The sequence below is a fragment of the Spinacia oleracea genome, chromosome 5, assembly GCF_020520425.1.
Source record: "Spinacia oleracea cultivar Varoflay chromosome 5, BTI_SOV_V1, whole genome shotgun sequence".
NCBI lineage: Eukaryota > Viridiplantae > Streptophyta > Magnoliopsida > Caryophyllales > Amaranthaceae > Spinacia > Spinacia oleracea.
The window spans coordinates 89,332,923-89,349,329 of record NC_079491.1 but is presented as its reverse complement, the minus strand read 5'-3'; the positions used below and the strand labels follow the sequence as shown (position 1 = coordinate 89,349,329).

The window sequence follows — 16,407 nt, the reverse complement described above, 5'->3', positions numbered from 1 at the left end:
AATACACACGAACCTCAATGGAGTTGGAAAGTGTCCTCCTCAGGAATCACAAGTGCCATAACTTTTCAAAAACAAACATTGAGATCATTTTGAAAATCATTAAATCATAAGTTTTACAAAACCACCACAAATGCAACACATGGAACTATACAACCAATCTTACCACAATTCTCCCCCAAGCTTGACTCGATTATGTACAAGTAGCTTCTCAATTTAGTTGTGCAAAGTAAAAACAAGAGAGTCTCTCAAGTGTTTAAGGGTTGCAAAATTAATTAACAACACTCAATCAAGAAAAAGCATGTCCACTCAAGTAATTTTCCTTCCACGAATTTGCTTATTGCCTTTCTCCACTCATAAGTGAAACGATACGGGGATCATGAAATCCTTTAAATAGGAAAGGCTAAGGTTCTAAGGGCAAGGAAGATGTCATTTGGGGAATTGGAGGTCAGAAAAAAAAAAGCATATATACCAACAACATCCACTATCAATGAGATTACAATCCAAGCCAATACAAAAACCAACACCTTTTATTCGAAACTAAATAACAAAATTCAAAATTTTTTCGATTTTCTATTCCTTATTCTCTTTTTCTTTTTTTTGATTTTGATTCTTCTTTTTGTTTTTGTTTTTTTTTTTGAATAAATAAAGAGAAGGAACTAGAAAGCTAAAATATATACTCCGTACATTTATACATGTGTAGAATCCAAAATTTTCTTATTTCACTCCATTCTCTATATATGCTTCCAATCAAATCATACCTAGAATGTCAACTCGAACCAAGCTTAAGATGTCACAATGGCTAACAAAAAACGAAGAAGGCTCAACATTGGTAATCTTAGGGGAGAAAGTAAAGTGAAAAATAATTTTCCTAAAAATTGGGTTCTAAAACTAAAGGAATCAATCGTTTCCCCTTATGAAGGATCACAAGTCTCAAATAGGAACCAAAGAAAACTCAAGAATTCAATCACAATGAGGAGAAAATCCTAAGCACTCACGAAAAGCAAAACCGTATTTTACGTAACGGTCACAATAGGCTCAAGAAAATGTCACGGGCACGTAAGCCACTAGTACAAGGTGAGTCGGGGGAGACCAAACAAACCACAAACCATTAATTCCAAGTAAGCACAATGTGGGTTTTCAAACACGAATTTCAAATGAATTTTCTTTAAAAGCACACATGTGATTAAATTTCATCATTGGAGGCGGACCCTAGAAGCTAAACTAGTGGAAAGAAAAAGAAAAAAAAAGGAATATGTACACCTTTTTTTTAATGGGGGGGGGGAGGCTAAGAAAAACATGCAATTGCATAAAATAAAATAAACTAATCAAGAAAATTTGAGAAAAATGTGCAAATGTACAAAAGTAAAATAAATGTGTTTGCATTTAAGGGATTTGGATTTAAGGGAAAAGAGGGGGAAGAAAAATAAAAAGAAAGAAGGAAAAAGGGAAAACACACTCACAAAATCATTAGTAATGTTAGTGAAACAAAACAACGATCAAGATAAAACACAAAACATGAACAACCTAGCAAAACAAAAATGAACCAAACAAACACATCACAAGCACAAACAGAAACTCCATCAACAACCATCAAACAAGCAAACATTCATACAACAACCATGCAACACAAAAGACAATCATAGCACAAAGTCACTCAACAAGAAGAAAGGACCATTAACTACCCTACACCAAACAAGGAGTCCAATGATGGCGTAAGACACACAAACTCCCCCCAAGCTAAGATGGACTCCGTCCTCGGAGTCACTGCTGTGTATGGTCCTAGGAAGATGAAGTAGGAGGCTGCCAACCCTTATAAGTACTCCAAGGGATAGGTTGTGAACCGTATCCTCCATCCTCGTACCCTACGGGCCACCCGTAGTGGCCCCAATGCGTCATCTGCTGCTCCTCAGTAAGTGAGGGCATGGGGATTCACTGCACTGGATTTCCGTATCTAATGGCCGGATCACCTATTGGATTACTCCCCCCCGGTTGTCTACAGTCATATGGTAGGTAGGAGACTTTACCTGACCTAGGAATCAGACTCTCGGGGCCTTGCCAATAAGGGTAGGTGGGCTGACCATGTTGCCATTCGGGCACTGGACCTTCTTGAACTGGTCGGTTTGGGTAGTTAAGGTATGGGCCAATATTTCCACTCTCGACCTGCTAAGTGGACAACCGTTGGGCTACATAATTTTGGTACTCATTCTCCTCTAGGTTCCTCATCTGCAAAAGCTCTAACCCCTCTAAAGTTCTGGAAAAGTAATCATCAATAGAGGTAGAAGAAGAAGAGGGTCTCTCAGATGTAGGAATGGAGGAGACACTAACACGCCTTCTGGTTGGTTGCTCAAAGCTAATGGGTTGGTCACCGGGGTTCAAGGGTATAAAGGGTACCTCCGAAGTGGTGGCGGCCCCTACAGTCTGGGTGATGTCTGGGTGGGGGAGGACACAAAGGTGTTGCTTGGCTACTAACCAACTATACCGTTTACGTCCTCTCTGGTCAACAAACTCAGAAATGAAGCTTGCCTTCTTCATCTCCTTAATAGTGAAAGTCCACTCCCCGGAATTGGTTCCATCACATCTAGGTATCTCCCGTGACCCAACTCTCTAGCTATGTGTGTGATAAGCCCCCCACATTTGATCTCACCCCTTAACCTCTCACTATTCCTAATATCCAGATATCTTTTAATGAAATGGTAACCCGGGTTTACTAATCCGTCCTCAGGTATATTTTCAAAACAAGTGGCGGAGAAAAGGACTTTTAACTCGGGTTGAGTGAATTTTTTCATGTCTTCTTTAGGAAAAATGACCATATTTATCAATCTAGAGGCCGTTCTAAGAGGTGGACTCTTCACTCTATTAGCACTTACGTTCTTCCAATATAAGGATGGTTGGCCTGTAATGGCTTTCTACCAACTCAACTGATCATGCCCAGGGTAGATGCTGCTATCAATATCAAAAACAGTGTTGAGGGTGGGCCATTTGAGGATTTCGTTTAGTCTAGTCAAAGTTAAGCATGTTTGCTTATTGAAAAGTCTAAACTTAATCTCATACTCAGGAAACTCTTTATCATTGGAGATCTTGGTCCATTGTAGGGTGGATAGGAATTCTAATGTGGTTCTCTCATAGGTTGGTTATGCGATTTTGAGGAACTCTCCCCAACCTAAGGTCTCTGGGATTTTCCTAACTCCTACATCGATTCCAAGATGTTATTGATCATAGAAAAGAGTGGGGAACATATTTCGAGTGCTTAATTCTAGGTAGGCTTTCTTGTTATCACTTGGGAGGCTTAGTTGTGGTTCAATAGTTTGCTCATTTTCGCGGTCGGGTGTTTGTTGTGTGGAAGAAGAAGGATTGGTTTTTCGTTTTTTACTTGTCCCCCCTCTAAGTCTCATCATTCCCTTTTCTAATGCATCCATTTTAAACTGGGGAAAGGTTTGACACAAAACAAGGGTGACACAAGGTTAAACAATAAAAACAAATACAAACTCCAACTTCACTAAACACCACAACACACTCCCTTTCCTTCAAACCCCCAATTCAATCCAATGTACCTGTTTCAAATAATTCAACAATAATATTCAAGCACAATGAGGGGAGGGTTACCAACAACTAACAACACTATACAAAAATCAAACACAATTTCACACAACACACTTATATTTACACTAACTACAATAATCACAAAAATTCAAAACAAAACCACAATGTAGCAATTAAATATTTTTATTTAATTTCTGATTTTTTTGTATTTTCGGATAAAAATAAATATTTTAATTTTTTTTCAATAAATTAAAAAGCTACGAAAATAAGAAAGTTAATAAATTAAAATTAACAAACAAAATATCAACAAATGTATTAACCCAAGAAAAATTAACAAGTAAAAATTGAGGAAAAATTAAAAAAGAAAAGAGAGTAAGAATTATACCTCCTCCTTGGTGAGTGTTACTCCAAATCCAAGTAGAGCACCTTCTTGCTCCTCCTTTCTTCTAGTTATTTTCGAACTCCCCTTCGTTTTTAATTTAATTTTGAAATTTCAGATTTTTTTTTTTGGGTAAAATGAAGAAAGAAAATGAAAAATTGAGAGTTGTAGAGAAAAAAATTGGAAAAGGAATGTGTGTTTTTTAGTATGGTGGAATGAAGTTTGAATATGAGTTTGTTAATGGGGATGGGAATGGGGATGGAGGTTGAAGATGAAAGAGAATTGGGTTTGAGGGTTAGGTAGGAAATGAGGAAAGAGAAAAGGAAAAGAATGGGGGAGGTGGGTTGGGTCTGCCGTTTTTTTTTTCAGGTTCTTTTATTTTTTTTATTTTTTTTTATTTTTTTTTACCTGGTTCTGTCGCCGGCGGTACGGGCATTGTCGCGGGCGGGACGGGCCTCCTCGGCGGGACGCAATTTTCCGCGGGCGGGGAAAAGTTCCTGGAACTTTCTGAACTTTGGCTTTTGGGGTTCGTCGCGGCCAGGTAACATTATCCCGGGCTGGTCGAGCCTCCGCGGGCGGGACATGATTTCTCGCGGGCGGGGAAAAGTTCCTGGAACTTCCTGCCTTCCAACTACTCACTTTGTCGCGCCCGGGGAAGATTTTACTCGCCCGGGATGAACTTTCTTGCCCGAGCCCAACTACTAAATACTCGGGTTATCTCCCGAGAAGTGCTTTTGTTCAACGTCGGTAAGCTCGACGCAAAAACAAACACAAAGACTAACTCATGTTCGGAAGAACATCAAACTCATCTAAATGTACAACACTTGCTTGTTTAATTACCGAACCATCAAAATACATTTTCAATCTTTGCCCATTCACTTTGAATGATTCGGTTCCTTCATTTCCAATCTCAACCGCACCATATGGAAAAACTTTTTTCACAACAAAAGGACCACTCCATCTAGACTTTAACTTACCCGGAAAAAGTCTCAAACGAGATTTGTAGAGTAATACCTTATCTCCTACCTTGAACTCTTTCTTGATGATATGCTTGTCATGCCAAGCCTTTGTTTTCTCCTTGTAGATCCTTGCATTCTCATATGCATCTCTTCTCAACTCCTCCAAGGCATTGAGATCAAGCATCCTCTTCTCCCCGGCGGCTTGCAAATCAAAATTCAAGAGCTTGATTGCCCAATGTGCTCGGTGCTCAAGTTCCACCGGTAAATGACATGCCTTACCATACACAAGCTTGTAAGGAGTGGTACCAATTGGGGTCTTGAAAGCGGTTCTATAGGCCCACAATGAATCATCTAACCGACTAGAGCAATCCTTTCATGACCTATCAACCGTTTTCTCCAAGATCAACTTCACTTGTCTATTGGAAATTTCAGCTTGCCCACTGGTTTGGGGGTGGTATGCCAATGCTACCTTGTGCTTCACACCATATTTCTCAAGTAAAGCTTGGAAAGATGGCTTTGCAAAATGGGATCCTCCATCACTTATAATGGCACGTGGCACTCCAAATCTCGGGAATATGACTTTCTTGAACAATTTCACCACCACCTTTGCATCATTTGTAGGAGATGCAATTGCTTCTACCCACTTAGACACATAATCAACGGCAACCAATATATACTTGTTTCCAAAAGATGAATGAAACGGCCCCATGAAATATACTCCCCACACATCAAAAATTGAAGGAAATAATGCCCTTGGTCCAAGTATGCATTCAATGTTAAGTCTAATAAATGCGGTTAAGTATTAATTAACAAGTTAATAATTCAGTGAGATCAAGTGAGCTGAATGCCTAGCTAGAGGCCGCTTCAGTTCAAGTGGAATTAATGATATTAATCAACAGCTTACTCTTGACTGAACCCGTAGGGTCACACAAATAGTACGTAAACGGATCAAGTATTTAATGGCACTAAATACTCCATCTATGGATATTCGGAATCGACGGATCTTGGTTTCAGTGGGAGCTGAGATCGTCACAGGCAAGAAATGAATACTCCGGAAACGATGATATTGCCGGAAACGGAAATATGGATCGTATCGGAAATATAAATATTATCCAAGTCGTAGATGTTGCCGGAAACGGAAACATGGTACGTATCGGAAAATATTATCGGAAATGGAAATATTGCCGGAATCGGAAATATTGCCGGAAACGGAAATATTGTCAGAATCGGAAATATTATCGGAATCGGAAAATAATTCCGGAAACGGAAATATTAAATATTTGTTCGAAACGGAAATTGATTCCGGAATCGGAAATATTAAATATTGTTCGTATCGGAAATAAATTCCGGAACCAGGAATTTAATCGGAAGCGCATCGTACGAATAAACATCGGACGAGCTTTCTAGACGCAAGGCCTAGCACGAAGCTAGGCCCAACGCCTAGCAAAGCCCGCGCGCGACCAAAGAAAGCAAAGCCCAAATGCGAGAGCAAGGCCAGCAGGCGCGCGCCCCTCGTGGGCTGCGAGCACTTGCTGGGCCTGGGCTCAGCGCGCGCGCGCACGACGCCCCTCGTGGGCTGCTGCGCCTGCGTGAGTGTTTGTGCTTGCGTATGAAACCTTGATCGGTTAGGATTCGTATAAGATTAATTTCCTAAGTCTACTAGATAAATTGAGTGATTGAATTTTAGATTAATTCAGATTCACTAAATCGTTTCCTAGTAGGATTCTAATATCCGATACCCATGCCCTATAAATAGGTGATCAATGCTCACAATTTATATTGAGTATTCAAGTATTCAAAGTGATTTTTGAGAGCAAAAATTCAGTCATACACTTGCCTATATGTGCCGAAAATTCTAAGTACCTTAAGGGCGATCCTAGTTGGTCAAGCTTAAGGCGGATCCGGACGTGCTGTGGACTATCTACGGAGGGACGACACTTGGAGTCCTAAAGACTTGTTCTTGTTCGGTTCGGGCGCAGCTAGGGAAGGCACGCAACAAAGAGTATGCATCTAAACTATGCTAAATGATTATGTGTAAATAATATGCTTTCCTGGCTTTATGGTTTTTTCCGCATGATTTATGAATTGTCATATGTATCATAACCTAACAAAAATTTCCAATTCAATAATGTTGTTTAGTGGCATTTCATTCCTTCTTGAGATATTGCCGGTTCTTTGACACCGGTCACAAGCTTTGACTACACCCCACACATCCTTCAACATTGTGGGCCAAAAGAATCCGCATTGCAACACTTTTGCCATTTTCTTGTTAGCACTCATATTCCCTCCACAAGGTGAGGAATGGCACATGTTGATAACACTTTCAATCTCATTGTCTGGAACACATCTTCGAAATAGCCCATCAACTCCTTGCTTATATAACAAAGGATCATCCCAAAAGTATTGACGAACATCATGAAGAAAACTCCTCTTTTGTTGATAAGTGAGATCCGGAGGGAGAATGTTGCAAGACAAGTAGTTTGCAATATCCGCAAACCAAGGGGTCGGAGTATCAAGAATAGCAAAAAGTTGATCATCGGGGAATAAATAATCAATTGGGATTGAATCAATCACATTTTCATTCAAGGGCAACCATAAGAGATGATTGGCTACAACATTTTCCGCGCCCTTCTTGTCACGGATTTTAATATCAAACTGTTGCAGATCCACCTTATCAACCTTGGTTTAGCATCTTTCTTGGCAAGAAAATATTTCAAGGCCGAGTGATCGGTGAAGATGATCACTTTTGAGCCTACCAAGTAAGATCCAAACTTCTCCATAGCATGAACAACGGCAAGTAGCTCTTTTTCCGTAGTGGCATAGTTCCTTTGGTCTTCATCTAATGTCTTGCTAGTGTAATATATGGCATGGAGCTTGCCATCCTACCTTTGACCAAGAACCGAACCAACGGCGAAATCTGATGCATCACACATGAGCTCAAAGGGGAGCTCCTAATTTGGAGGTTGGATAATCGGTGCCGAAATCAAAGCTTCCTTCAACCTTTCAAATGCTAACAAACAATCATTAGTAAACACAAAGGGGGCATCTTTTACCAAAAATTGAGTGAGCGGCTTAGAGATTTTGGAGAAATCCTTTATGAACCGGCGGTAAAATCCCGCGTGTCCAAGAAAGCTTCTCACCTCTTTCACATTGGTTTGGGGTGGGAGGCGCTCAATTACCTCAAATTTGGCACGATCAACTTCAATGCCCTATTAGAAATCACATGACCAAGCACAATACCTTCTTTTACCATAAAATAACATTTTTCCCAATTCAAGACAAGGTTCACCTCTTGACATCTTTTTAAAACTTTAACAATGTTAGCAAGACAAATATCAAAAGATGAACCACAAACTGAGAAATCATCCATGAAAACCTCAATAGAAGACTCAAGCATATCGGAAAATATTGACATCATACACCTTTGAAAAGTCGAAGGTTCATTACATAATCCAAAAGGTATCCTTCGATAAGCATATGTGCCGAATGGATATGTAAAAGTAGTCTTCTCTTGATCCTCGGGTTGGATAGAATTTTGGAAAAATCCCGAAAATCCATCCAAGAAACAATAGTGACTATGACTTGCCAATCTTTCCAATATTTGATCAATAAAAGGGAGGGGAAAGTGATCTTTCCGGGTGGATTTATTCAATTTTCTATAATCAATGCACATTCTCCACCCGGTGACCGACCTTGGAGAAATGGCCTCACCTTTCTCATTCTTGATGATAGTCATGCCTCCCTTTTTGGGAACTACTTGAACCGGGTTACCCATTTACTATCGGGTATAGGATAGATAATACCCGCTTTAAGTAGTTTGACAACCTCATTTTTCACCACTTCTTTCATGTTTGGATTTAACCTTCGGTGTGGTTCAATAGAGGAGGCATGATCATCTTCAAGCAAAATATTATGCATGCACAATGAGGGACTTATCCCCTTAATGTCATCAATTGTATAACCAATAACACTTCGGAATTTTCTCAAGAAAGTCAATAGTTTTTCAAGAGAAGTGTTATCAAGCTTAGCATTAACATTAACGGGATAGTTCTCATTTTCATCAAGAAAAACATATTTAAGGGAAGGGGGAAGGGGTTTGAGTTCGACCTTATGAGGAGGCGTAGTCCTCTCCTCTTTTTCATTCGCTTGTAGCATTTCGATCTTTCCACGGTGGACCGGTGCTTCATCAAGGAGCATCTTGTACCCCTTTACTTCCTCACTTTCCTCAAAATATCTTCCCATTATGATAGCTTGCAATGGGTCTTTCACTTCAATCTTTTCTCTAAATTCCTTCAAGTCGTGTTTCAAGGTGTAATTGCGGTGGACTTCATTCATCATGGGTGAGCTCATTGCTTGTTGAAGAGTAAAAGTGATTTTCTCATCTCCAACATTTAAAGTCAACCGCCCATCTTTCACATCAATAACAACTCCCGTCGTAGAAAGGAAAGGCCTTCCTAGAATGAGAGGAACCTTGGAGTCTTCTTCCATCTCCATAATGACAAAAATTACAAGGCACAAAAACTCTTCAAACTTGTACCGGGACATCATCCAAAACTCCCAAGGGTGTTCTAACCGAACGGTCGGCTAGTTGAAGTGACATCCGTGTAGGCTTCATTCCCCCAATATTTAGCCTTTGAGCCATAGAGAAAGGAATAAGGCTAACATTTGTCCCAAGATCACAAAGGGCATTCTTTTCCTCAAGATCACCAATCTTTACCGGTATTGAGAAGCTACCCGGATCCCTATGCTTTTCTAGAAGCTTATTTTGAATTATAGCACTCACTTCCATAGGAAGAGAAACGGTTGCTTCTTCAACCTTTGCCTTGTTGGTAAGAAGTTCTTTCAAAAACTTTGCATAAGTTGGCATTTGTGCCATGGCATGGAGGAAAGGAATGTTCACTTGTAACCCTTTCATGACATCAAGAAACTTAGAATATTTCTCATTCAACTTCTTCTCAACCACCCTATGAGGAAAAGGGATGGGTGGCTTGTAGGATTTCATGAGATCTTTTTCACTCTCCTTAATAACAACCTCTTCACTCTTTGAGTTACTCTTCTGTGTTTGCTCACTTTTCTCACTTTGCACCCTTTCACTCTCAACTTTCTCCTCTTCTTCACATCCCTCATCTCTCTTTGTGGCTACCTCTTCTCTCATGACCGGACCTTCATAACCTTTTTCCGATCTCAAAGTGATTGCTTTTATGTGCTCTTTTGGGTTCAAAACAGTTTGGCTCAGAAGTTGAGGACAAGAACTTGAAGAACTTCCCACATGTAGTGCAATTTGACCCAATTGAGTTTCCATGATCTTGTTGTAGGCTTGGAGTTGTTGGACCGAAGAAGTTACCTCACTTAGGGGCTTGTCGATATCCACATTTGTCTTGGTTTGATGAGCAATGAAAGTCTCCATGATGGACTCAAGATTTGACTTTTGAGGAGGAGCTTGATTATTGAGGCTTAGGTTGAGATAAAGCTCCTTGATTGTACCCACCTTGGTTGTAAGCACCTTGAATGAAACCCATATGGTGGAATGGGTGTTGGGCGTTGAGGAGCTTGTTGTTGAGGAGGAGGAGGTGGTTGAATCCCTTGATTGTCCTTGTATGAGAAATTTGGGTGGTGTCTCCACCCCGAATTGTATGTTTGAGAATAAGGATCAAATCTTGGGTTTATGGCCGCCGCTTGCTCTATGGTGGAGTTACAATAAGAAGAGAGATGATCAACACCTCCACAAATCTCACAAGACATCACTCGGACCGGAACACATGTAGAACCCATGTTAGCTTTTTCAAGCCTCTTTTCTAGCATGTCAAATTTTGAGTTCAAGAAATCAATGGTGTCAACCTCATGCTTACCGCCAACACTTTTCTTCGGAGTAGCTCTTCTATCACTACCCCATGCATGGAGTTTTGCTATTTCCTCAATCATCTTCTCCACTTGATCCACCGGAAGCTTCTTAATTTGACCACCGACACCCGCGTCTAGGTGAGATCTCGATGTAGGATGTAGGCCATCATAGAAGCTTTGAACAACAAGCCATTGGTTGAAACCATGGTGAGGGCATGATCTAACATACTCCTTAAATCTCTCCCATGCCTCACTCAAAGTCTCATCCTCCTCTCGAGTGAAATTTGTGAGCTTCCGCCTCAATTCGGCGGTCTTCTCGGGTGGACAATATTTATCAAGAAAAGCCTTTATGACCTCATTCCAAGTAGTCAAAGAACCTTCCGGAACCGTTTTCAACCAATGCTTTGCCTTATCACGAAGAGAAAAATGGAACATATGGATCTTGACAAACTCATCGGTAACACCATTTTGCTTAATAGTAGTACAAAGCTCATAGAAGTTGTCCAAATGTGTGAAAGGACATTCGGTTGGTGCACCTCCAAATTGATCAAGCTTTATCACCCGGATTAATGAGGGTGACAATTCAAAGTTATTAACCGTCGTAGTGGGTAGCAAAATTCCACTACGAAGCTCAAAACTTTCCGGATGCCCATAGTCTCGGAGTAGGCGTGGCTCTGGAGGAGGCGGTCGTGGAGGAGGTCCATCATCTTCCATGATGTCTTCTTCTGATTCTGAATCGGTGTAAATAATTTGAGGTTGAGAAACACCTTGTAGTTGCCTCCTAACGATCCTTAAAGTTCTGTCCAATTCAAGATCAACAGGAATAAGATGTGATTGCTTGCTCTTTCGTGTCATGCACAATCAAACAAAGATAAAGAGATCGTTAGCATTGACAATCAAAAAGTATAACTCTTTATTTGCAAAAATAAATAAGAAAAATTACGATACAAAAGACTTAGACTCATTCAACGAATAGCAATTCAATGTGACTATTGCCTCCCCGGCAACGGCGCCAAAAACTTGATAGAGCGTCGGCAACCTATCAAATAATAACTTAACTCGGTATTCCTAACTAAGTAGAAAGGGTAAGAAAGGGTCGAACCCAAGAGAGGCTATGAATCAACCACCAAATGCTATCGAATATAAAAGCTAAGTCAAGTCGGGGGTGTTTTGATTTGTTAAGAGTTCTACACTAATTAGGACAAACTAAGATAATTAAAGGATGAAAATTCAATTAAGAGAAACTAAGGTACCGGCAACACCACTCAATTTAATCATGAATGGTTCAAAAGCATGAGGATTAGAAGCAATATTAGGGAATAAATTAGTGGATAGTCATCTAAGGCACCTAACTGCTCTATCGAGCTAGTAAGGATAACTTGATCATGAACTACAACCTATTTTCATGTGCAAAACATGAAATCAAGCAATAAAACGTTAGTTACGATGACAAAATAATCCCATAGACTTGGAAGCCCTATTTTCATGGTCTTTTAGTCTAGCAATCAAAAGGTAGCCTACAACTCAATTTCATCTTTCGATCCTTGGTTGAGGAGACTATAAATAAGTCTAAATGATGATCAAACATTAAGACTAGCAATAAAATCCTTTCAATCAACTATTAAACATCCCACAATCACTAAAATCCCACATGCATAAATCAATTGTTCATGACTCAAAAGAGGGGTTCACCCGAACCCTAGAAATTTACTACTCACAATCCATGGAAATCAAACCAACAACAACAATAATCGAGCAATACATGATAATAAGTTGATAAAGATTGATGGAAATCAATAACTAAGAACAAGAAATGAATAATACCACTACTTGATTAATTGAAATAAAAAGTAGAGAAGTTAGAGTTTACAAATGAAGCTTCAATGGAGGAAATTGCTGAAAATGTTAAATTACAATCATGATTCTTGATCTTGAATTGGAGGATTAATCTAAATAAGCAAGTAAATTAAACAAACTAAGTGTTTTTCTAGAGAGAGAATCTGAAAATATGAGAGAATGTGTTTTAAGTTCTAAGCCAAAAACCAAAATAATCCCCAACATTGGGGAATCCGTCAAAATAAAAAAATCGCAGAACATGTCGTCCCGGGTGGGACGGGATTGTCGCGGGCGGGACAAGAGAGCTGGGCAAAAATTGCAAAAAGTTCCAGTAGCAAAATCCCGCCCGAGGTGAAAATCGTCGCGGGCGGGATGCCTTGTCCCGGGCGAGATGGGTCCTGGTCGCGGGCGAGGTGAGCTTTCTCGCGGAGAATCGTACATAGCCTGCTTCAAATGGCCATAACTTCTTCGTTACTCGTCCAAATAAGGCGTGTGACTACTCGTTGGAAAGCACTTGGAATAATATATCATCACGAACTAGAATCACAAGAAAATATTAAGTAAAAAAATGTTATGCCCGTTTGAGTATGGAAGTTGTGCACAAGTTCGACTCCTTGGCTTTTCCGGCTTCTCCGGCTCTTTTCTTGGCTCTTTGGCTCTTCAAAATGCTTATGGATCACCAAATACCTACACAAAGGGAAAGGAAACAAGGGATACAAAGAAAAACAAAGTAGAAAATTGCCTAAAAACTATAAAAACTTATGAAAAATGGAGAAAGTAAGGAAAAAGAGATAAAAATCCACTAAACTAACACTAAAGTCCACCTAAAAACACCATCCTTAGTGGGTTAAAAACCCACTTATCAAACTCCCCCAAGCTTGCCAATTGGTTGTCCCCAAGCAATACACACGAACCTCAAAGGAGTTGGAAAGTGTCCTCCTCAGGAATCACAAGTGCCATAACTTTTCAAAAACAAACATTGAGATCATTTTGAAAACCATTAAATCATAAGTTTTACAAAACCATCACAAATGCAACACATGGAACTAAACAACTAATCTTACCACAATTCTCCCCCAAGCTTGACTCGATTATGTACAAGTAGCTTCTCACTTTAGTTGTGTAAAGGAAAAACAAGAGAGTCGCTCAAGTGTTTAAGGGTTGCAAAATTAATTAACAACACTCAATCTAGTAAAAGCATGTCAACTCAAGTGATTTTCCTTCCACGAATTTGCTTATTGCCTTTCTCCACTCATAAGTGAAACGATACGGGGATCATGAAATCCTTGAAATAGGAAAGGCTGAGGTTCTAAGGGCAAGGAAGATGTCATTTGGGGAATTGGAGCTCAAAAAAAAAAAAAAAATAGCATATATACCAACAACATCACCTATTAATGAGATTATAATCCAAGCCAACACCAAAACCAACACCTTTTTATTCGAAACTAAATAACAAAATTCGTAAATTTTTCGATTTTCTATTCCTTATTCTCTCTCCTTTTTTTTTTCTTCTTTTTTTTTTTGTTTTTTGTTTTTTTTTTGATTTTTTTTTAATAAATAAAGAGAAGGAACTAGAAAGCTAAAATATATACTCCGTACATTTATACATGTGTAGAACCCAAAATTTCCTTATTTCACTCCATTCTCTATATATGCTTCAAATCAAATCATACCTAGAATGTCAACTCGAACCAAGCTTAAGATGTCACAATGGCTAACAAAAAACGAACAAGGCTCAATATTGGTAATCCTAGGGGAGAAAGTAAACTAAAAAAAAAAATTCCAAAAAAATTCCTCGTATCAAGGATCACATGTCTCAAATAGGAACCAAAGCAAACTCAAGAACTCAATCACAATGAGGAGAAAATCCTAAGCACTCATGAAAAGCAAAACCGTATTTTACGTAACGGTCACAATAGGCTCAAGAAAATCTCACGGGCACGTAAGCTACTAGTACAAGGTGAGTCGGGGGAGACCAAACAAACTTAAGGAAATAATGCCCTTGGTCCAAGTATGCATTTAATGGTAAGTCTAATAAATGCAGTTCAGCACTAATCATGCAAGTTAAAATTTCAGTGAGATCAAGTGAACTGTATGCCTAGCTAGAGGCCGCTTCAGTTCAAGTGGATTAATGATATTAATCCACAACTTACTCTTGACTGAACCCGTAGGGTCACACAAATAGTACGTAAACGGATCAAGTATTTAATGGCATTAAATACTTTATCTATGAATATTCGGAATCGACGGATCTTGGTTTCAGTGGGAGCTGAGATCGTCCAAGGCAAATAAATGAATACTCCGGAAACGATGATATTGCCGGAAACGGAAATATGGATCGTATCGGAAATATAAATATTATCCAAGTCGTAGATGTTTCCGGAAACGGAAACATGGTACGTATCGGAAAATATTATCGGAAATGGAAATATTGTCGGAATCGGAAATATTGACGGAAACGGAAATATTGCCAGAATCGGAAAAATTATTGGAATCGGAAAATAATTCCGGAAACGGAAATATTAAATATTTGTTCGAAACGGAAATTAATTGCGGAATCGGAAATGTTAATTAATGTTCGTATAGGAAATGAATTCCGGAATCGGGAAATTAATCGGAAGCGCGTCGTACGAATTAGCATCGGACGAGCTTGCTAGACGAAGGCCCAGCACGAAGCCAGGCCTACGTCCAGCAAGCAATGGCGCGCCACACACAAACAGCCCAAGGCTGCGCCAGCCCCACCGCAAGGCAGGCCCAGCGCGCGCCTAAGGCCACAGGCAGCTTCGTGGATTGCGGTAGCTCGCATGGGCTTCGTGGCCGTCTGGGATGTGCGCGGGCATGGTCTGCACGCTTGCGGGTCATGCTCGTGTAGTGTTTGTGCTTCCGTACGAAACCTAAAACGTATAGGATTCGTTTGATGATTAAATTCCTAATCCTAAAGGATAAATTAATTAATAAGAGTTCTGATAGGATTCTACTTAATTAATGCGTATCCTAGTAGGATTTGATTACTTTTTCCATAGCCTATAAATATGAGGTCAAAGCTCATAATTTATATCGAGTTTTAAGTATTCAAAGGTGAGAATTTTCAGCAAAAAATTCAGTCACATTTATTACCCATATTGCCGAAAATATTAGTACCTTAAGGTCGATTCTAGTTAGTCAATCTTAAGGCGGATCCGGACGTGCTGTGGACTTTCTACGGAGGGACGACAATTGGAGTCCTAAAGACTTGTTCTTGTTCGGTTCGGGCGCAGCAAGGGAGGGTACGCTACAAAGAGTATGCATCCTAATTATGCTAATTGTTATGTGGCAATTAATTTGGAATTCTGGCTTTTATGGTTTTTCCGCATGATTTATATTCGTTTATATGTATCATAACTTAATAGTGGTATCACGAGCCTCTAATTAATTCCATAATAATTCCTTAACATGGTTAAATTTTACAAATTTGCAAAGAATAAAAAGGGGTGATTAATTTTCGTAATTGTTAATTAATTGCAAATCGCGTTTATTTAATTATATGTACGCAGTTTTTCAGCAGTTTCTTCGTTACTCAACGAAATCGAGTGATTTTTGTGTCAATTCCGCATGTAAAAGGCATTCTAAAATTTTGACAAAACTATTATTCTTTGGCCGAACCCAGAATTCCCAAATTCGAAGCCTAACTATGACTTTTCGGAGGTTTTAGTTTTTCGAACGCAAAAGTTTGTAATTTTAAAATGTTAAATCAAATATTTGCGATTCTTGTTGTTAAATCTGGAATTTTTGATTGACCTACTTTATATGTTTAACAATTTTGAATGCCTAAGCTTGTTAAATATACAACCTAATTTGTAATTGTAATTAATT

The 16,407-nt window shown here is 39.4% G+C and overlaps 1 protein-coding gene and 1 pseudogene across 1 annotated transcript; one reads left to right on the top strand and one right to left on the bottom strand.

The window, feature by feature from the left end:
- Nucleotides 1-9,403: 9,403 nt before the first annotated feature.
- On the bottom strand, nt 9,404-10,285 carry LOC110774759 (uncharacterized). Its single transcript, XM_021979337.2, has one exon. The coding sequence runs from the start codon at nt 10,283-10,285 to the stop codon at nt 9,404-9,406; it is 882 nt and encodes a 293-aa protein (XP_021835029.2).
- A 633-nt stretch (nt 10,286-10,918) lies between these two features.
- LOC130462356 (uncharacterized) lies at nt 10,919-11,013 on the top strand (annotated as a pseudogene).
- The last annotated feature ends 5,394 nt before the right edge of the window (nt 11,014-16,407 follow it).